The 23,279-nt window shown below is 43.3% G+C and overlaps 1 protein-coding gene across 10 annotated transcripts in view; it reads right to left on the bottom strand.

Annotated features, from left to right (window-relative positions):
• LOC110970697 (NACHT, LRR and PYD domains-containing protein 12-like) overlaps positions 1 to 23,279 on the bottom strand; it is a 274,641-nt gene that overhangs the window by 8,416 nt on the left and 242,946 nt on the right. For 3 of the 10 annotated variants that reach the window (XR_007943996.1, XR_007943998.1, XR_007943999.1), the window contains one exon: positions 22,903 to 22,998. Coding sequence is in view for 7 of the 10 variants with exons in the window: in XM_051952567.1 (XP_051808527.1) it covers positions 1,106 to 1,282; positions 2,173 to 2,349; positions 4,661 to 6,509; positions 6,629 to 6,837; positions 7,104 to 7,211; positions 7,402 to 7,539; positions 16,023 to 16,027 (2,663 nt within the window). In the remaining 3 variants the exon portion in view is untranslated. The other 7 variants (XM_051952576.1, XM_051952575.1, XM_051952573.1 and 4 more) reach the window with 6 other exon arrangements.

Here is a 23,279-nt window from a genome sequence, read left to right as displayed (position 1 = left end):
TATCTGGGTAAAGTGTGATTTATGGTTGAAAAGCAAACGTTGACTCAACATTTTATCAACCTTGCGCTTTCTGTATAATTTCGACGTTAGGTCTCAACATAGATTCAACATTGATTCACCCATAGTTTGCTATCTGGGTTTGATTTGAATGAGTCCACTGGTTCCGATGGCTGTTGCACTCTCTTGTTGAATGTTGTTGTTTCATATATCACGTTCTTTCTTGGGACAAAATGTCAACCTAAAGCTGTTACAATGGGATTGTATTGCTGGTGCTGCTCACTCGATAGCTTGAGCCCTCTTAGTGCATTGTTAGCCTCGAATTCCATGAAATAAACAAATGTGTTTACTTGATTTGCATCCGAGGAGTTGTTCAGCTTATGTGCCAGTCTAAAACGATCAAATGGTCTTATCCACTTACCCCATTCTTGGAGTTTTGCAAAGTCTAAAGGTTCTGGCAGTTTGACGGTGAAGTTTGCCGCTGCCATCACTAGACCTGTCGGCACGGCTACTTTGGCTGCTGCCCCAGCTGTTGAAACTGCTGTCGCTTGTGCTTGGTCATTCATAGTTGCTAGCAAGTTGCAAAGCTGACTTATTGTCTCAAAGCACACCAATTTCTGACACCATGTTGTGTTGGGTTCTTTTCCACATAAAGACTGCTGCTTTGAGCAATCACAGAGCCTCTTTATTAACTGGCTACAACAACATTGTAGTTCTAACTCCTTGTACTGTACCTTCTCATGCAGTACTCAGACAACATATGTACATGGTATTGAACTCTAGTTCAACTCTAGTGTACTGGACAACACCACAAGAGAGTTTGTGCCACTGGTGAGCTTCCAGTTAAAGTGTTGCAGTGATGTGACACACAACAGGTGCTGACAGGTGAGGAGAGTTCTTCTACTCACTGACTTCTATCAGCTCAGCACAGAGAACTTTAAGGACACTTTAGCTTTGACTCTGGACTGAGTCTAGACTTTATGACTCCCTACTACATTTAAAAAGAAAAACTCTGTGGATGATTCACAGCAGTCATTAAAAGTGATGAGAAAAAAGAAACATTCACCCAAAGATGAGAACTTTGAATCACTGAAACATGATGTCTGACCTCAGAGTCTTCAGGATGCAGTCTGGACTCTGCAGAAAACCACTCAGATGTTTCACTCCTGAATCCAGCAGGTTATAGTTCCGGCTCAGGTCCAGATGTTCCAGATGTGAGGGGTTGGACTTCAGAGCTGAGACCAGAGAATCACAGCTGATCTCTGACAAACTGCAGTCCTCCAATCTGAATCAAGAATAAAAGATGTGTATAAAATCATTGATGATCCATCAGATGTGTTCAGGTTCTGAATGTGCAGATCAACATTACTTTGTCCTCATCAATCAGCTTTTCTCTAAAAGCAGCACAGTGACTTTGTCCTTCTCTTATTGTGGATCATCATCATGTCAGCCTTCTACACACATCATCCACATGTCAGCACAACATTCATCCACCTATTCATGTCCACACATCAGTAACATCTGCTGACCTCAGTCCACTCTCTCATCAAAGGATCAACATCAAATCTCTTCATTCTTTCACTTATTCCATCACCTTCTTCTTCTTCTTCTGTGGAAATCAGCTTGCTAGCTTTGTCTCCTTCACATCTTCTAGTGTGTCTTCAACAACAGTCACATGTCATCTGTACATTACAGAGGGATTCTGATTCCTGCTGTCCACACTGACTGTCCACTGCTCTCTTCGTAACACAACTCCACTGGAAGGAATCACTTCATCAGCTCAGCTCACACTAACATCAAGCTTCAGCTTCTGACTCACACTAATCAACTTCCACACTGTTGACAACTAAACTCCTCTTTGACTTCCTGAGGCTCCACTGCAGCTCAGCACAAACACTGTGGAAACACAAACATACTGACTGGATGTGTGGAAGTCACACTGCTGAAGCCTCACATCACTTTCACATCAGCTTTACATTCAGACACACAGCAGGACTGTGGATTCTGTCCTCCATCTGGAACTCTGCAGTCAGCTGATCAGGGCATTTATTCACACTTCAACAATCTCAAACATCTTCACACTGTTTTCAGGAAAATACTCTAAATTTATCAACAAAAACTTCAAAAACAAGATTTAAACTGAATATATTGATAAACCATCAACAGTGAACTGACCTGAGAGTCTCCAGTTTACAGTTTGGACTCTGCAGTCCATCACAAAGATGCTTCACTCCTGAATCCTTCAGTCTGTTTCCACTCAGGTCCAGTTCTATCAGATGGGAGGGGTTGGACTTCAGAGCTGAGGCCACGACTTCACAGTGACTCTCTGAGAATCCAAAACAGTTATAAAGTCTGTAATGAGACATAAATGATAAAACATGTTGTTATGAAAGAGGACACTTTATGTTTCCTTCATGCATTTGACAGCAGAACATCTGGACTGGTCCTGTTGGACATTTACTTCTTCACATCAGTGCTTCAGCTGATCTTCTCTGACTGTTTGACATCAAACTGAATTCTCATCAGCCTCTCTCACACCTGCACACTTTGAATCTTTCTTTGCTTTCATCTGCAGATGGAGGGCAGAAGATGGACTTCCATTCAGGCTTCCATACTGTCCACAGTCTGTCAGTGGGATCTGATCCCACGTCTGACTCCACAAAGTTCTCAGGAGAACATCTGGATCAGGAGAAAATTTTCTGTCCCGTTTTTACTGGACTCAGGATGTTGTGACTGAGTTGAGTTCAGTCAACAGTTCCAGTAGAAAGATGATGATGTCTCTGCTGTGGACCTGCTGCTGTCAGCTTCACCTCCATCACTCAACATTTACAGTCTGCTGTCAAACGCTACACAAACCAAACTGATCACACCTGAACACCATGAATATGAACATCAGGAAATATTCTCCTGTGATGACAGACCACTGAGTCAACTTTATTCCTCAACGTTCTTTAGAGAGATTCTGAAAAACTTAACTCGATAAAGAGGGGGGTAACACCTGATGGGGGAACATTCAGGTGGATTGATAATGGTTGAGGGAAATAATCTTAGTTTTGTTTTTTATTTTTTTCATTTTGTTTTGTCTGAAATTACTCAAAGTGTTGGGGAAATTCCAAATCATTTATCCATATATCTGTTGACCTAAAGGTTAAAATTACATCCTGGAACTGCACAGGGCTACAAAAAAAATCAAATAAGTTATGAACAGGATAAAAACATTACAGTCTAACATAGTATTCCTTCAGGAAACCCATCTAACATAAGAAAATGAGCTTATTATCTATGTTTCAAGAACAGATCTGTCATGTGTGATGGAAGAACCAGGGGACATGTAAACAATGGCCCTCTGCAGTAATTAATAAGGTAGAAATCTATATGTGGGGGTTTCATTTCCCCCATTTTCCAATATAGTGAAGTGACATGGACTATAACTCACTAACTGGTTCCCCAACCAAGAACCTGAGTAATTTGGGAGGTGGGGGTGACATGTTTGTTTAATTTGTTTAATATGAGCAATTGCTTCTTTGTTATGTTAATTTTGTTATGTGATGAAAATAATAAAAAGAATGTTGGTTATAAAAAAACAACAACTCTGAGCTTTGTGTCCATCACATCTCTGGAAACAGTCTGACTTCCAGCATTCTGCTCTGAAATATTCACACCTCTGAGCATTTCCTGATTCCACTCTTCTCTGCAGCAACAACACACAAAACACCAGAGTTTCTCTGTGAGGAAGTGAACATCAGGAAAGATGTCACATCTGGACTCTGGAACCACTTCCTTCTTTCGAACCAACAGCTGATTTCAGATCAATAAAATGCTCCATGACTCAGTCCAACACACTTTGCAGCGTCAGTCTTTGTCTGATCAGTAGTTTATGGAGCCTCATGTCCAAGTTAACAAGCTTTAGATAGAAACTGTTGGACAAGAGACTCAATCACTGCACTGATCTCAGGATTATTCTCCACCTGAGAAACCAAATCACTGTTACAGCATCAATATCATCTCATCACTGTCACAGAAAGTTATGTTAGACTCTTTACAATATTTAATCAATCCAGAACATTTCAAAAACTACTTCTGAGTCTTTTAAAGGGACACAAATTGAATATTACATGTAACACTAATGACAAATAACAATATAGTTTAATCAGATAAAACCAGAAATAAAGTAAAATAAAAACTAAGAACTCAAACTAATTCAGATTCAGTTCACATCAGTGACAGCAAGAATTCCTTCAATCATTTCTGTCAGACTTCAGAAATGTTTGTTAATGACACAGATCTGATGTTAAACTCTGAAGAGGAGAGAAATAATCTGATCAAATCTGTTTGATTAGAAAAGATTTCAGAAGCTCCTCATGTGATAATAACTTTACTGCTTCACTGAAAACTGTAAAATGCTTCCACATAAAGAACCTCTACAGTTCTTCATGTGTTTCAGCAGATCTGCATGTTTTCTCCATCAGCCAAAGGAAGAACCTCAGAAGAACAAACTGTCTGATGGAACAATTATTAGAATGAAATAGAAAAATTTTGTTCAGACTGGCAACCTGTCCGGGGGACCCCCCATTAAGAAGAATGAGATGTTCTCGTGAGAACATCTGAAGAACTGAACTCCTGATCTACTCTGACTGATCATGTTCATCACATCTGGACTCACCGAAACTTTCTGCAGTTCCTCACAGCTGGAATCAGTCTCAGTTTTCCCTCATCTGATGTTCTGTACTTGTTCAGGTCCAACTCATCCAGAACCTCCTCTGACATCTGCAGCATGTAGGCCAGAGCTGAGCACTGGATCTCAGAGAGTTCCTTCTCTGATCTGTTCTCTGACTGCAGGAACTCTTGGATCTCCTGATGTACTGAGAGATCCTTCATCTCCATCAGACAGTGGAAGATGTTGATGCTTCTGTCTGGAGGTACAAAATAACTGTCCTTTATCTTCTTCAGGTTACTGATGACTCTCTGGATCATGTCTGGATGGTTTTCTGTCTGACCCAGCAGACCTCCTAAGAGTCTCTGGTTGGACTCCAGACAGAGGCCATGAAGGAAGCGAACAAACAGGTCGAGGTGACCATTTCTGCTTCTGAGGGACTTCTTCATGACCTTGTCCAGGAAAACATCCAGGGATGAGATGTCTGTGACATCATCATCATCATCATCATCATCACTACAATCACGATCACCATAAAGATCTTTCTGTTCTTCTCTCAGGAACTTCTCCAGAACCTCAGTCTTCCTGTTGGTGTAACAGTGGAACATGTAGACTGCAGCCAGAAACTCCTGAATGCTCAGATGAACAAAGCAGTAGACTGGTTTCTGGACCATCACACACTCTCTCCTGAAGATCTGGGTACAAACTCCTGAGAACACCGAGGCCTCTGTCACATCCAGACCACACTGCTCCAGGTCTTCTTGGTAGAACATGATGTTTCCTTTCTCCAGATGTTCAAAGGCCAGCCTCCCCAGCTTCAGAAGAACTTCCCTGTCAGCCTCCGTCAGCTCCTGTGGACTCGTCTCAGGTCCCTCATGGTACTTCTTCTTCTTCCTCTGTGTCTGAACCAGCAGGAAGTGTGAGAACATGTCAGTCATGCTCTTGGGCAGCTCTCCTCTCTGCTCTGTGGTCAACATGTGCTCCAGAACTGCAGCAGTGATCCAGCAGAACACTGGGAGTCGACACATGATGTGGAGGTTCCTGGATGTCTTCATGTGGGAGATGATTGTTCTGGAGCGCTCTTCATCACTGATCCTCCTCCTGAAGTACTCCTCCTTCTGGACGTCGGTGAAGCCTCGTACTTCTGTTAACCTGTCCACATGTTTAGGAGGGATCTGATTGGCTGCTGCAGGGCGGGAAGTGATCCAGACCAGAGCCGAGGGAAGCAGATTCCCCTCCATGAGGTTGACCAGCAGAACGTCCAGCGATGACTTCTGGCTGACGTCAGACACAACCTTCCTGTTGGTGAAATCCAGTGAAAGTCTGCTTTCATCCAGACCGTCAAAGATGAACAAAAGTTTACAGACAGCCAGCTGCTCTGCCGTCACCTTCTGTAATGTTGGATGGAAAACATGGAGCAGCGTGAGAAGACTGTGCTGCTCATCTCTGATCAAGTTCAGCTCCCTGAACGGAAGCACCACCACCACACTGACGTCTTGGTTTTCTCCGCCCTCTGCCCAGTCCAGAGTGAACTTCAGCACTGAGAAGGTTTTTCCCACGCCGGCCACGCCGTTGGTCAGGACCACTCTGATGGCTCTCTGCTGCTCAGGTAAGGCTTTAAAGATGTCCTGGCACCTGATGGGAGTGTCATGGAGGCTCTTTTTGGAAGCTGTCTCCAGCTGCTCCACCTCATGTTGGACATCAGCCTCTCCACTGTGTCCCTCTGTGATGTAGAGCTCAGTGTAGATCCTGTTGAGGAGGGTTCCACCTCCTGCTTCATCACTTCCTTCAGTCACATGTTCACATCTCCTCCTCAGACTCATCTTATGTTCCTGCAGAACCTCCTGCAGACCAACACCTGCTCACAGACCAGACAAACAATCAGACTCAGCAAACACAAACATCTTTCATGTCTGGACAACACAACAACAAGCTCAGTTTCCACACATCAGTCCACCAGCAGATGTTCAGTCTTACTTTGTCCACAGCTGCTGCTTCTGGATCTTTCTCCACACCGGGGACAGGAGGAGTGTCCTGATGGAGCAGACTGGTCCCAGTATGAGCTGATGCACTGTCTGCAGAACCAGTGTCCACAGCTGCTAGAGACTGGATCCTTCAGGACGTCCTGACACCGAGCACAGCAGGACGGCTGCTCCTCCACACAAACTCCCCTCCTCTTCATCACTCTGTCAACACATTTATTCATCACATCTCACATCATCTGGAGAAAAACATCCACATGTGACTCCACAGAGCAGAAGAGAACAGTAAAAGTGAGGCTACTGTTCTGTCTGAGTTCAGCCGCTAATAAAAAGCTGCTTCCTTTCATTATGAACTCCACTCACAAGAGTTCTGCATTCTGACCACTGTGACTGTTTCAGCAGAGCATCTTCCTTCATCCTAAAACCTTCATCTTCCATCAGCTCACTTTACAGCAGGAACACTTTCTTACTTTGTGTCTGAGGGTTCAGGTTCTTCACTGAAGTCAGGAGGTTGATCATTAGACCAGTCGCTCTTCATGGACAGACGGCTGGAGGATGGAAACTCTGATCTCTGTCTACTGAAACACATGTTTGTTCTCTCATCAATCACTGATCAATTCTGAGACAAAACAGAACAAAGGATTTCTAATTGTGTCACAAAAACATTTTCAACGTTCATTTTAATCTCCTGATTAAAATCAACAACATAAAACTGACAGATGGAATCATAAAGGAAACACATGAATAAGTTAGAGGCAGTTTTCTTACTTTGTGTCTGAGGGTTCAGGTTCTTTACTGAAGTCTGGAGGACGTCCTTTGGACCAGTCACTCTTCATGGACAGACGGCTGGAGGATGGAAACTCCTCCTCCTTCTCAGAATCACTCATCTTGTGGACTTCAGTCAGTCTGAGAGGAAAACCAGAAACACTGAGTGACACACAACAAGAATCAGAACAAACAAATCTGTTCAAGAATCACAGAACTTTCAGATCAGGAAATAAAACACAGAATCCAGAGAGAAACAGAACCAGTCAACAGTCCACCTGGTAAATGAAAAGATCCACAGACAGACAGCTGACTGAGAGACTCTGGCATGAGAACAAGGAGAATACAGTCCCTGACAAAAGTCTTGTCGCATAAGGATATAGTAACCTTAAATGGCATATAACTGTATTTCTAATCAATCAGTTCTCACAAAAAAATGGCTCATTTTAATGTCAAGGGCTTTAACATTAATAACTGGGTGCAAATTGAACCAGTCATAAAGTGTCTTGATGTTCACGTCTCGGTAAAGCCCATAACAACGGTTTTTGCAAGGACAAAAGTCTTGTCATGTCTTTAAATGATTCAACCAATCACAGATTAGAAGTTCACCTGTGACAAATACTGTAACTGACACATTCCCAGGTGTGTATAAAAAGAAACACAAGACACAAGACACAAGACCTTCATATGAAGCCCAACCTGACCCCGACAGCATGCCAAAGATCCAACCACAGACCAAAGTGCTGATCATCAAGACCCTGAAGACCAAGTCTGCTGCTGAGGTGGCAGACAGCTTTAATGTATACTCACACGCAAAAGAAACGCAAGTTTCTTTTACCTGATGAAAAATTAAATTTGGTTTCTCAAAACAAAAATGCATTTGGTACTTTGTGGTGTATGGTGTGTTCTTAACATTTTCTGTTGCGTTTTGTAAGGTTGGTGTGAAAACGGAAAACGAATCGTTGCAATACACAATGCATTGATGATGTGGACACGATTCACACTTTGCATGTGCAACTGAATATGCACGATTTATCGACACCTTCAGTGGGTATAAATTTCATTCAAGATCATAGGCATTTCACTTGCTGTTTAACTATGCCACGCTTAAACCAAACTGAGAGGAACCAAGCCATCGGACGTCTGCAAGCTGGAGAGTCTGTCCGAGACATTGCCCGTCACTTTAACTCATTGGCTGCCAGCCGTTTTCAGAGCAAAGAGCCCCCTACTGCCAGAGTTTTTAAGAATTTTGACAGATTTTTCAAGCTCTACAGAATATCAAGTTTTAAGACTACATAAACATTGAAACTATCGAAAGAAAGTGTAGATTCTCTTCTTTCATCAGGAAAAAAAAGTTTGTTTCTAGCATTTTCGGTTCTAAAGTTATCGGCAGCAGAACATAGGGTCGTTTCAGCAAAAACACCTGTTTTTGACCAAAAAACAGAGATAACGAGCTTTTTGTGCAGAGAGGCACATCAATCACTTTGATGCCAATAATTTTTGGTTTAGTGACATCCTTATATGAAACAACAAAAACAACTCGGAAAAAGCATTTTGAGGTCAACTTTTTAACCTTTTGTTAGCTAAATCATTTATTTACAAACAAACAACACAAGTCAACATTTTGGTTCAGAACAATACATCTTACAATATATAAACAAAATATTTTTAGGTGTGTGTGTGTCTGTGTGCGTCTGTGTGTGTCTGTGTGCTCGCTCTAAACTCATCTGACTCGGTTTCGTCAGATGAGCTCAAGAGAGCGGTGGTGGCGAAACCGAAAACTAGCGCGGCTTTGATCACCAGCAGCTGTTGGCAGCGGCACTTTTTGCTGTCGGCCCACCATGGCCACTGTCTTTGTCATTCTTTTGGCCCACCGCAACACTCTCACGTTCCAAAACTCCAGGATTTTCACCGACAAGCTCCGCCAGACTGTCCTGCAGCCCCCCCAGTCAAAAAACATGATTGACGTCTGAAGACGTCATTGGCAGCGAATGAGTTAATGTCAACATCACCACCATTTACCGTCTCCAGCATCAATACAACACCACACAGAGCACCGATGACCTTCCCCAAAGCGGACAGACTCTCCAGCTTGCAGATGTCCGATGGCTTGGTTCCTCAACAACAAATCGTGTTGCATTTGTCAAGGTCCACAGCTTGCAGGAAGGATGGACAATGAAGAAGTGGCAGAAGGTTGATATTTCTGAAGAATCATCCATTGAACTGCATCCCAATCAACACAAATCCTGCAGAGTTGCTTCTCCTCTCTAATAAACACAACAGATTAGAGCTGATCTTCACCTGGACTTTATCTTCCTCTTAGTAACTCATTAAACAGACTCTGAACACCAGAGTTTCACTGACACATGCATCAAACCACAAACTGCTGCTCAGCGTCCATCACTTGGTGTCGTGACTCCAAACCAAAAAACAAAGTCACTGAGAGGCTAAGTGAGGAAGCATTACACTGTCGACTCGCTGCACAAACCACAAAGCCATTTCTGTTTCCAACTGTCCCTACTTATTTCCAACGTCGAACAAATGAGTAAAATAAGGAAAGATGTTCAAAATGCTCCGTTTGCAGTTAGATTAGCGGTCAACATAAAACTCCTCTCCATGCAGCCGCCACAGTGAACAGGTGAATAAAATGCCATCCATTCAGTCACTGAAACCACTGCTCCTTGACCACACCCCCATGACACAGTGAAAGGTGCCAAACTAACAGCTGATAAGATAAGATAATCCTTTACTACTCCCCGTGTCTGGGGAAATATCCCATGTTACAGCAGTACAATAAACAACAATAAACAACAATATAATTATAAGCATAATATTCACAGTAGTTCAAGCGTGTAGGATCGAAAAAGTGGCTTACGGAGTGATGTAAAGTACAAGAAACATTCAAATGGTGCAAGAACTGTGCAGATTATGTGGTAAAAGACGATGTGATAGAATCTAGTTTTATGTTAACATCAGCCAGTGATGCTGGTGTTATAAAGTCTTATAGCAGATGGAATGAATGACTTGCGATAGCGCTCCTTCTTGTAGGTTAGGTGTCTCAGTCTGCTGCTGAAAAAGCTACTTAGAGACTCCACAGTGTCATGCAGTGGGTGAGAGGGGTTGTCCCTGATGGATGTGAGCTTTGCCAACATCCTCCTCTCACCCACCTCCTCTATGGAGTCCAGGGAACAGTCCAGCACAGAACCGGCCCTCCTCACCAGTCTGTTCAGTCTTTTTCTGTCCCTCTCAGAGCTCCCTGCTCCCCAGCAGACCACTGCATAGAAAACAGCAGACGCTACCACAGAGTCATAGAATGTCCGGAGCAGAGTCCTGCTCACTCCAAAGGAGTGGAGACTCCAAAGGTGGAGACGACTTTAGCCCTTCTTGTACAGGACCTCTGTGTTGTGTGACCAGTCCAGTTTGTTGTTGAGGTGAACACCCAGGTATTTGTATGAGTCCACTATCTCAATGTCCAAACCCTGGATGTTCACCGGTGCAGGCAGAGGTGTCCTCCTCCTGCGGTAGTCAATGGTCATCTCCTTCATCTTACTGGCGTTGAGCTGCAGATGGTTTCTCTCACACCAGTCGACAAAGTCAGAGATGACTGTCCTGTACTCCAGCTCGTCCCCATCAGACACACACCCAACAATGGCTGCATCATCAGAGAATTTCTGGAGGTGACAGCGCTCAGAGTTGTAGTGGAAGTCTGATGTGTGCAGGATGAAGAGAAAGGGAGAGAGCACTGTCCCCTGTGGACCTCCATGCTGCTGACCACTACATCAGAAACAGTCCTGAAGCCTCACATACTGTGGTCTGTTGGTGAGGTAGTCGATGATCCAAGCAGCCAGGTGACAGTCTACTCCCGCTCCCTCAAGCTTCACCCTGAGCAGAGAAGGCTGGATTGTGTTGAGAAGTCAAAGAACATGACCCTCACAGTGCTGCCGGTGTCCTCCAGGTGAGTCAGCGATCTGTGCAGCAGGTAGACGACTGCGTCATCCACTCCAATGTTTGGTTGGTAAGCGAACTGCAGTGGGTCCAGATTAGGGCTCACCAGGGGGAGTAGGTTCCTGAGGATGATCCTCTCCATGGTCTTCATCAGATGAGAAGTGAGGGCCACAGGTCTGAAGTGGTTTGGCTCCCTGGGGTTCCTTAGGCTGGCTACCACCAGCCTGAATCTCAAGTGAGATACAGGCTGGGTACCTGCTATTCATTTTCTTGTAGGGGTGGAGCAGTTTAAAATTTTCCACAGCCGTTGATTGGGCGCTGCATATGTCAGTCAGTCTGGGGCAGTTGAAGCTCACAGCCAATCGTGTCACTGCTAGCCGCTGACGTAAATGCAGAGCGACGGCAGCACCACGAAAAAGAATCATTGCTGTGTTTGCTCATGTGTTTGCTTCTTTCGCCATGTCGCCGGACGATTCTTGCCGTTTATGTAAAGTAAACATGAGGGAAAGTGGACCCCGTGTTTATGCACACTCCACAGATATGTTTGTGTCAAAAACAACGCCGACCATATCAGATAGGTTAGCGATGATGGACCTGATAGTCACCCCGGAGCCGGAGCAGTCAAACAGATGCTGCCAGCGCTGCACCTCCACACTCGGTCGGCTTGAAAAAGACTTTCCTTTATTCAGGCAATGGGAAGAGAACGTCCGGTTAAGCAGCGTATCGAAAAGACAACGTGAACCCACCCCGTCCAAGACACCGAGGACTTTGAAAAAGACCTGCCCAAACCCACCGAGTCCACTAGCTTGTTCCTTCGGAAACACGACAACAAAGGTAACGCTTCTTCTCAAACAACCCATCATGCATTGCGCGTAGTCGCTTAGTGTGCGTCATCGTCTAACTGTCCCTCCCCGTCCTGTGATTGGATCCCTGACTCAGGGACAAATTCAACCCCAGGTCGCCAGACTGCCTAGTAAACGAAATGACAATGAGTGCACAGGCAGTCTGGGTATTCCCAGACTAGGGGTTCCTGGTCTTTGAGACAGGAACCAGGCAGGAAGTCTTCCACAACACAGAAACCCTCTGCAGACTCAGGCTCAGTTTGAAGATGTGGAGCAGCACCTGACAGAGCTGGTCTGCAGAGTTTCTGAGGAGTCTGGAGCCTATTCCATCAGGACCTGCGGCTTTCCTGGTCTTGATCTTTTTTAGCTCATTTCTAACCTGATCAGCTGTTATGGAGAGGCTGGGGGTGGAGGAGGATGACAGGAGAGATGGTGATGGTGGTGGTGGTGGGTGAGACAAGGAGACTGTATGTGGAGTCCAGAGGGGGTGGAGGGTGGTGGGAGGAGGAGAGGTGCCATTGGTGATATGGAGCTGAGGTGTGAAGAAGGAGCTGGCTGGTCAGTGCTTTGATGAGAGGGGGGAGGAGTGGGAGCAGAGTCAAACCTGTTAAAGAACAGATTCAGCTCATTGGTCCACTCCCGGTCTCCTGCTGCAGCTCCCCTCTCATGGCCTTCGCTGTAACCAGAGATGGATCTCAGGTCTTTCCAGACCTCCCTTGTGTTATTGTTCTTGTAGCTGGCCTTGTCCACCTTGATCTTCTTCTTTATCTCCTTCTGTACCCTCCTCAGCTCCTCTTTGTCCCCAGATCCAAAAACCCTCCTCTTCTCCTTCAGCAGGGCCTTCAGTTCTGGGGTCACCCAGGGTTTGCTGTTAGAGAAACACCGTACTTTCCTACGATGTTCTCTGCACATAAGTTAATGTAGTCCGTGATATAGGGCTGCAACTAACGACGCGTCGACGAATCGTCTGAGCACGATACATCATCAAAAGCGGAAGTGAGCGCGCAATGCAACATAAATCGCCCTCCGACGGGAGCGTGGAACACAGACGGACATCGGCGCTGCATTGTGCATACATATTATGATATATGCACGATGCAGCACCGATGTCTGTCCATGTTCCACGCTCCCGTCGGACGGTGATTTCTGTTCTGTTCTGATTGCGCGCTCACTTCCGCTTTTGATGACGTATCGTGCTCAGACGATTCGTCGATGCGTCGTTAGTTGCAGCCCTACCGTGATAGTCTGCCAGTGCATCGATGCCAATACATACATAACCAACAACATCTCAGCACATGGCACCTACACCTGGACTCCCTGTATCTCCAACCACATCCTCAGAGCTCCATCAGGAACATTCACAGAGATCAACACAGCTGCTGCTGGAGACTAAATGTCCCTGAAGATTTCTGCTGCAGGACACTGATCACTGGAGTTTACAGGAACAGGTCCTCTGCTGACCAACACAGAGTGAAGATCAACTGAGAAAAGATAGAGATGAGCTGCTGATTATGGGGCAGGAAAGTCTAGATTTAAAACTCTACAGCTGAATCAGAAAGTGGATCAATAATCTGTCACATGGATCTGAATCAATATTCACACAGAGACAGACGACCATGTTGGCTGATGGAAGATCTTTGGAGAAAACCTGAATCCTGCTGGAACCAAACAACATCTGGACAGAAGAACGATGAAGAGAAAACAGCCCAACGTGTCCTGATGAGGAAAATATGACATTATATGATGTGAACACAACAACCACAACACAACATCATGTCTGACACACAGATTGTGTCAGATTGTGTTTACTGAACACACAAGGGTCATTCCGTATGAAATCAACCAATTTTAAGAAAACTTCCCACCTGATCAAAGTTTATTTCTATAGCACTTTTCATACAAAAAGGAACACGAAGTGCTTAACAAGTTAAAAACAAACAATAAAAAAACAATAAAAAGACAATGCCCCACATCCCTCCCAAATCCTGCCCCACATCATACTTCCTATGAACACACAGACATACACACACAGACAATCACACACACGTTTGTACTTCTATCTTAGTGAGGACATCCATAGGCGTAATGCATTTCCTAGAGCCTTACCCTAACCCTAACCATCACAACTGATTGCCTAAACTTAATCCTTACCCTAACCCTAACCAAACCTCAATTCATACCTGTTCTCTAAAAACAAGTCTTCACCCTCAAACATGGCTGTTTCAAAGTGAGGACCGGCCAGAATGTCCTCACTTTGTAAAAATGTCCTCACTTTGATAGTTAAATGCAGAAAGTGGTCCTCACCATGTAGCAAGTACAAGAACACACACACACACACACACACACACACACACACACACACACACACACACACACACACACACACACACGGAGGAAAGAGGAAATACCATCACTGAGAGCCGCCCGCACCCGGGGCAGCAGCAGGCCCAGCAGGCCAGCTCGCTCCAGGACCATTAGGCCCAGGCCCTGCCAAAGCCCCAGATGCAGACGGCTCCCCACCGAGGAAACACTGGAATCTAAAATAGACGTGTTGAAAATAACAGGTAAAACTAAGAATTAAAGAATAAAATAGCTACTAAAAGATGGAGAATAGTAAAATAGTAAATAAATACTAAAATAGTGAAATAATAACATAGTATACAAAATAATAAAATAAATAAATAAAAGCAGAACCAGGGAATAAACAGTATAAATCAAGGCATTAAGATAAAATAAAAGCAGTATGTAAAAGCCAGTTTAAAAAGGTGAGTCTTGAGCCTGCGTTTAAAAGTCTCTACGTTCTCTACAGCCCTCAGGTCCTCTGGCAGGCTGTTCCACAGGCGAGGGCTGTAATGTTGAAAAGCTGCCTCACCATACAATTAGTACATTATATATGATGGGAAAATCCAAAAATTGAATGCTTTATTGTCGTTAGTTTCAAAGTTATGGCCATTTGAAGCAGGTAGGGGGTACCCTATTATTGCAGCCAACATGAAGACTTGAAATGTTCGACCATTTTCAGACTTCTGTAACTTCTGAACAACAAAAGATAGAGATGTGAAATTCTCAGAATCATTTCACAGTGACCTATAGTCCTCAGAAATGTGAAAATATTTACTTTATATTTATAATTGCATGTTACAGAGAATGACAAAGTTGCGATTTTGTCCATCACAAACTTGTAAACTGCTACATTTGGCCACCCATTACACAAAAACTAATCATCGTATCCATTAGAGATTTTATGTGGTATAATGTGGCTATCTAAGGATTGGATCTGTATAAAATGAAAGTGCTATGGTATGTAATGCATAAAATATGAACAGCTAAAAATCTAAAATATCTGTCCGACCTTCAGATTCAAAGGTCAGTATCAGCATGTGGGATAGGTGGTATCAAAAAATAAAAGACATCATGTGGAATAACAGGAATTTTCCTAAATTTTGAAACCAAGCACAACTTGCTTCTATAAACCCTTCTATGTTTAATGTTGATCTTTGAATCCGAAGGTCAAATAATGAATAATTTTAAGAACTTTATGTTGTATGTAAGGTGCATGGCAGTAAGTCTGGCTTAATGTAAAACACAATTTCATGCAATATATAGTTGAAGTTATCTGCTCCATTTCTCCATCAGTTTGGGCTCCTTGGACTTAAAAACGTTAAAGACTCCCAATGTCTGTTTATTTATCTTTAAAAGCTACTTTAACAGATAAAACAGTTTTATTGGTCACAGTTAAGACACTGAGCAAGACAAATCATGGATAAATACAAGCTAACTACAAGAACTTTGAAGATACGTGTGCACTAAATGCGTTTTTCCAGCATGTAAACGCACCTCATCTGAAACTCGCACTCTTGGTGGACGGTCACTGTCAGGTCACAGCATTGTCATATGACAGCGCTTTCAGCTTCACAGTTCGGCAGATGTGTCTGATCAACACAGCAGCTCGGACTCAAATTTTCTCTGTTATTTTGACAAGAGTGGACACGAGGCTCGGGTCTCTGCCGGGCTGTCAGGCCGAGCTCAGGCTTCCCTGAGCGGTTTGGAGCAGTTCCTCACTCCGCCTCCTCCACAGGCTGGTTCAGGCACCACAAAGCGGAGATACACGGAAAAAAACACTGCATTCAGCCCCTGAATCCTCGGTTCCCTTTACTGTGTTGTTATTTCTACGCTTTACTGTTATTTATTTCGGACTTTATTGGACGGTTTCCGGCCACAAACACTAAATGGCGACATGTTGATCGGTTTAACTCCTTCAACCGAACTTTCCAGCTCCACAGAAAGTTTCATACGAGGCTCAAGTTTCTGCTGCTTTTCTGAACAAATGTCCGACATTAAAGAGTTTAAAAGCTGCTGACATTACCTTCACACGGAGGATGAACCGGAGGACGAAAACTGCGCCACAGTTTTGGAAGTTAGACAGAGAGGCGTTTGGGTTCCAGAGGAAAAAATCAGACATTCGAGAGTTCAGGTGGAGATGAACCGCGTTTAGGAAAATAAAACACCGTGAAAGATGTCTGAATGTTTGCTGAGCTTAAAAAAATAATTAGACCGAAAACAGAATGTAGCTGTTTTTACATCGTATTATTCAAAAGCATTTATTTATGGCTGTAATGTGACACTGGGAATCCAAAACACCACAAACCAGAGATTAAAGAATTTATCCTAGTTTTCTTTTACATCTTATTTTTTTTAGTGGATCTGCTGTCTGCTATATATTTACTATCATTCTTTAATACATTTTGATTTACATGTCCAACACATGAGAACTCTGTTGATTATTAGTGAAGTCAGCCTCATTCATAAAACACATAAAATAAAAACAGACGTTGAGCAAAGCGTTTTCCTGCAGACAAATCAGATTGGTTTGACAAATGAAATGAAGCAGTTTAAATTTTGAGGTTCAGACTCTACAGTATTACTGATCATAAAGAGAAACCTTACATGCTTAAATATGAAGGTTTAGACCCAACAGTGTTAGAAATGGTGGAGATTAATCAGATGAATAGGTGAAAAAATACGGGACCAGGAGATACACTGTAAAAAAATGACTGTTAGGAGGAACACTGGAAATAAAACATGGACTGGTCTGACAGCAAAACCTGAACTACTAAAACAGAGGAGCAACAGTTACACAACATGACCACAAAGAGACACAACATGACCACAAAGAGACACAAAATGATCACAAAGAGACACAACACGATCACAAAGAGACACAACACGATCACAAAGAGACACAACACGATCACAAAGAGACACAGAATGACCCCAACATGTACACAACTACTGTAAAAATACACAAAATGACCCCAACAAGTACAAGCAAATATTGCATCTGTTGTACTCTTTCTTGGCATGAAACCATACTGCTGCTCACAGATGTTCACCTCTGCCCTTAGCCTAGCTTCAACTACTCTTTCCCATAGCTTCATCGTGTGGCTCATCAGCTTTATTCCTCTGTAGTTGCCACAACTCTGCACATCTCCCTTGTTCTTAAAGATGGGCACCAGCACACTTCTCCTCCATTCCTCGGGCATCTTCTCACTATCTAAGATCCTGTTGAACAACCCAGTCAGAAACTCTACTGCTACCTCTCCGAGACACTTCCATACCTCCACAGGTATATCATCAGGACCAAGTGCCTTTCCACTCTTCATCCTTGTAACTGCCCCCCATTTAGATTGTTGTTGTTGTCACCTGTACTGGGTATTTTTGATTTGTTCCGTCTGAAGCCATGTTTGGTTGGGGACTGATTTCAGTGACGCACTATTGTGTTGTCATTTTAAGGCATCAATTCATGGATCAGCACAGTATGTTTGAGCTCCGGTGTTTTTCTGTTTCATTCTTTCAGTTATAAGTTTGTACGCTGTTCATTGAGTTTCTTTTTGTGTTGTTAGCATGCCTACGCTTTGATGGTTTCAAATGCTGCCGCTGAACTTAATTTAGCACCCTTGGTCGGCAGAGTGAGGTATGTGTGTTTGTTTGTTTGGTTGTTTTCAACTGTGTATGTTTTAAATATGCATCGTAATGAAATGTATTCTTCGCTCGTTTTAGTTTCACGGTGCCGAAAGAAATAAAAGGAACGTTTGCACCCGTCGGAATTCGTCTGCTTGTGTTCGGGCCGGGGGACAGCTACAATCCTCTTCAATGCCCTCCTCACTTCATCCTTACTCATCTTTGCTACTTCCTGGTCCACAACAGTCACCTCTTCTACTCTTCGTTCTCTCTCATTTTCCTCATTCATCAACTCTTCAAAGTATTCTTTCCATCTTCCCATCACACTATTGGCACCTGTCAACACACTTCCATCCTTATCCTTTATCACCCTAACCTGCTGCACGTCCTTCCCATCTCTGTCTCTCTGCCTTGCCAACCTGTACAGGTCAGTCTCTCCCTCCTTACTGTCCAACCTAGCATACAAGTCATCGTAAGCCCCTTGTTTGGCCTTTGCCACCTCTACTTTCACCTTACGCTGCATTTCCCTGTACTCCTGTCTACTCTCTTCAGTCCTCTCAGTGTCCCACTTCTTCTTAGCTAACCTCTTTCTCTGGATCCACTCCTGCACCTCCTCATTCCACCACCAAGTCTCCTTATCTCCTTTCCTTCCAGATGACACACCAAGTACTCTCCGACCTGTCTCCCTGATCACATTTGCTGTAGTTGTCCAGTCATCTGGAAGCACCTCCTGACCATCCAAAGCCTGTCTCAACTCTTTCCTGAAAGTCATACAACACTCTTCCTTTTTCAGCTTCCACCATTTGGTCCTCTGCTCTGCCTTTGCCCTCTTCATCTTCTTCACCACCAGGGTCATCCTACACACCACCATCCTATGCTGTCTGGCTACACTCTCATCTACCACTACTTTGCAGTCACTGATCTCCTTCAGATTACACCGTCTACACAAGATGTAGTCTACCTGTGTGCTCCTACCTCCACTCTTATAGGTCACCCTATGTTCCTGCCTCTTCTGGAAGAAAGTATTCACTACAGCCATTTCCATCCTTTTTGCAAAGTCAACCACCATCTGTCCTTCTGCGTTCCTCTCCTGGATACCAAACCTGCCCATGACCTCCTCATCATCTCTGTTTCCTGCACCAACATGTCCATTGAAGTCTGCACCAATGACAACTCTCTCACTTCTAGGGATGCTCTGCATCACTTCATCAAGGTCCAACCAGAATTTCTCCTTCTCCTCCAGCTCACATCCTACCTGTGGAGCATACCCACTAACAACATTGAACATCACACCTTCGATTTCTAGCTTCAGGCTCATCACTCGATCTGACACTCTTTTTACCTCCAGGACATTGCTAACAAACTCCTCCTTCAAGATAACTCCTACTCCATTTCTCTTCCTATCTGACCCTTAAAAAAGTAAATTTCACCACAAAAGCACTAAATGATTTCACAAACACAGAAATGTCATTTTATGTGTTTTTGGGTGTCAAAGTCATAAAGTCACGCCAGACACATACAATTATCCTACAAAGAAACAGAATGACTCCAAGATGGCCCAGTTGACCCTAAAACACACAAAATGACCCAAAAACAGCATAAAATTACCATGAAATGACACAAAATGACCTCAGGAAGGCGCTATGGAGCCGAGATCAGAGACTCAAGTGCAGCAACAGACACAGCAGACAGTAAAAAAACAAAACTGTTTTTATTTACAATGAATCAAAAGAACTACAACAGGAAGCAGAACTGTACAAACTGAAGCTCTCAGAGACTCAACGGGGCCCCCTGTGGGGCTGGAGGGAAAACTACCACCAGAGTTTGGTCAAAAAACAGGAACTCAATGAACAAACTAACTTGAACTGGAAACACCAAGCCAGGAAAATAGGAATGGAAATATTCTGGTAAAGATGACACTACTGCTGACAAAACAGCTGGAAAAAGGGTTAACAAACTGGTCACTAGAGGGTCCAATCCAGTCTGCTGGAGGGTCCAATCCAGCTCATTGGAGAGTTTTCAAGACTGTTCGTGGGCCCCCAATGTGGCCCCACCGTTCAAGTTTTTTATTCCTGGCACTTGTGGAAATCCTTCCAGGACAAGAAGGGCTTCTTCTAGGTGGAAGAGTTGCATCCCTTTCTGTAAAACTGCCTTTGAATCAGCTGCCCTCTGAACTAAAGACTAGAACAGACTTTAAAGACTTTTCTAAAGACACTGAAAAATGAATGAGGAGAAACCAAACCTGTCAGCATTGACAGTCCTTGAAATGACTTTTTTGAACTGTGTGAATGTGAGAATGTGAGATCCTTTGCTTCTCTGCCTTTTCTTGTTTCTGTCTAGCCTGCTCCAGGGACTGCAGATGGAAACTAGTGAGTACGCTATAATCTGGTCCAGAGCATCTTTACCCTGTTTTTAGTGTTCTTCTGTACATGGTCCCTGTCAAATAAACTCATTCAATAAACAAATCTATACAATAACTAACTTCTAAGGCTGTGTGTCCAAACATCCCGGTATATTGTCCACCTCCTCCACCCTCACGCCCCAAATAGAGCTCTCAAATCAGACTAACTAAAATAACTTGTCTCACTAACCCAGGATAAAACCTGAGCTGACTGTTCTTTCTAAGTTCTTCCACCAAAGCTGTGGAATGTTCTTCCTCTACAGCTGAGATCAGTCGACTCCTGTGAAGCTTTTATGAGGCAGCTGGAAACGTTTTTATTCAGACTGTTGGTTGATCTGTAGCTGCTCTATTTATTGATTTTGTTGATGAATGTTTGAACTGTTTTTTCACTGTTACTCTCCTGTTTTATCAAATTATTCTCTTTATTATTGTAGTTTTATTCTTACTGTGAAGCATTTTGTGATTTTCTACCTGTGAAAGGTTCTCTAGAAATAAATTTTACTGACAAGACGTCAACCAGAAAACTTCCTAAAATGTAGTACTTTCTGTCAAGTGACTTGTTGTGGAAAATCTGGATGAACTGCAGCAAAAACAGTCACAGAGCAACAGAATTAGTCTTTGTAATTTATTAAAGAATAAAAGGAGTAAGGATGAATAATAAAGAAGAGAAATGCAGAGTGAATATTTGAGCTGAAAGGGCAGAACTCCAACACCAGGATCATGTTCAGAGATGTGATCCACAGAAAAACATTCAACACAAACTGATCAGAGTATCCGTCCTTCACACAGCACAGCTTTGCTTTTCTCATGGAGACAACTCAGACTCCTGAGCTGAGGAGTTCTCAGTCTGTGTGAGGCCTTGGTGCTTGATGCTGCTCACAACATCATCACATATCAGGACTAAATCAGAGAAAGCTGCTCACAGTCTGTCCTGTTATGATCCAGACTAACAGTCATGTCCACACAGATACAACTCATCCAGGTACAAATGACATTTTACAGCAACAGACTGAAAAATAAAAGAGAAATCTGAAGTTAAGAACCACCAGAGGGCGCTGTTACATTTCAGATTTTGCACACATGACAAAACATCAGCGTCTGTAAATAAACTGCTTGGAATGAATGACAGAGATGAACAAATAAGTCCACAGTAAATGACACATGATAAATATGTGAATAAAGAAAAACACTAAAAGAATGAACTGAGCTGTAAAAGAGCAGTTTATGGACTGTTGTTGGTGTTCATCCCTCAGATATTTGACTGGAAGAAAACAAGGTGGAATAAAGTCCTGACAACGATCAGCTCTGACAGCAGTGAAGACAGACTTTATTTAAAGGCTTCAAGGCTCTGATTGTTCTCTACAAGATGAGTCATGATTACGTTTCATCCAGATGTTCTAAAAGCTCAGACTGAATTATTAGCAGCAGTGAGGTGATGCTAGCAGAAGCACAAAACTAAAAGATCATCATGTCAGACTCCCAGAAACAGATGAAGGCTGAAAACCTGGAAGTGAGACTCCAAGTGGGCAGATATCAGTCAGAGAGAATCAAATGTGGGTTTTCAGCTCACAGTCAGAGTGTGAGTTCATGAAGCAGCCTCTGTTTGCTGCATGCTGCTGAATTACAGGAAATCTGACCAATAATATGATGGAACTCTTCCAGCTGGGACACTATTGGACTGCTTTCATGATCAAACCTGCTCAGTCATCGTCCTGATACTGACCAGAAATGCAGAAAACCTCATTTTACTAGATTTTCTCACAAAGTTCCTCTGACTGGAACCAAACTCTACATTTTTAAACCTTCTATTCTGAAGGGAAATTCTTTGCAATTAAAATGCAGTGAAAATTATTTGCAATCAGCAGAGAAACAAGCTAAGCTGCCTCTGGTGCAAGTAACCAAAGTCAATACAAAAAGGATCCGGAGCAGACTGAGGAGGACCGCCGAGGGCGACGGGGCGAAGCCCACATGTGAGGGCAGAGTTCTGTTTTTTTGTAAGTGCGCAGCTCAAAACAGGCTACTTCTCCTCATACACTGTGCTTTTACTAAAAATCACTTCTTTTAATCATTACATCTTAGCATGATCAAATAACTCATTTTAAATCATTCTATTCTATCGCAATCATCATTTCAGAATATATATCAGCCTATGAAAATCATTCTTGCCTCAAGCATAAGCATAATCATGTGGTTAACTTATATAGTTTCTCATTTTAGCTTTTCATTGGTCTGCTTAAAGCTTTTATTTAGGTAGTGATTGTTCCTGGGATCTCAAAGAACTCGGCCCCACTTGACAAGCTGCAACACTAAACTATACAGTGAGAACAACACAATTTACACTGGTTCCCAGTCCACCTCCCAGTAACATGGTCCAGTCAGAGTCTCTGCACACCAGCTGCTGCTTCAACCTCTGGATCATCTGGACACACTTCATCCTCTCACCACAAACACCTTCCTTGATCAGTGCCATGGCTGCCACCTGCAGAGAGAAGAATAAAGATGAGAGGAGATGAATGAGTTTGATGAGCAGCTCATCAGGACTTCAGACGTGTTCAGAGCAGCAGCTTCATGTTAACGTGTTGGAGTGAACACACTGAGCTCCAAGCTCACACACCTGCACACACTGTCAGCATCAGGTGTGTTTCTCTGCACATTTCACTGCAGTCCACAGTGGAAACAAACTGCTGACAGTCATCAAGCTTCATTACTGCACAAACTCTTCACTCATGGAT

This window comes from Acanthochromis polyacanthus, chromosome 8 (assembly GCF_021347895.1).
Source record: "Acanthochromis polyacanthus isolate Apoly-LR-REF ecotype Palm Island chromosome 8, KAUST_Apoly_ChrSc, whole genome shotgun sequence".
Classification (NCBI taxonomy): Eukaryota; Metazoa; Chordata; class Actinopteri; family Pomacentridae; genus Acanthochromis; species Acanthochromis polyacanthus.
Note: the sequence above shows the minus strand (reverse complement) of the source record. Positions and strands in the feature narration are given on the sequence as shown.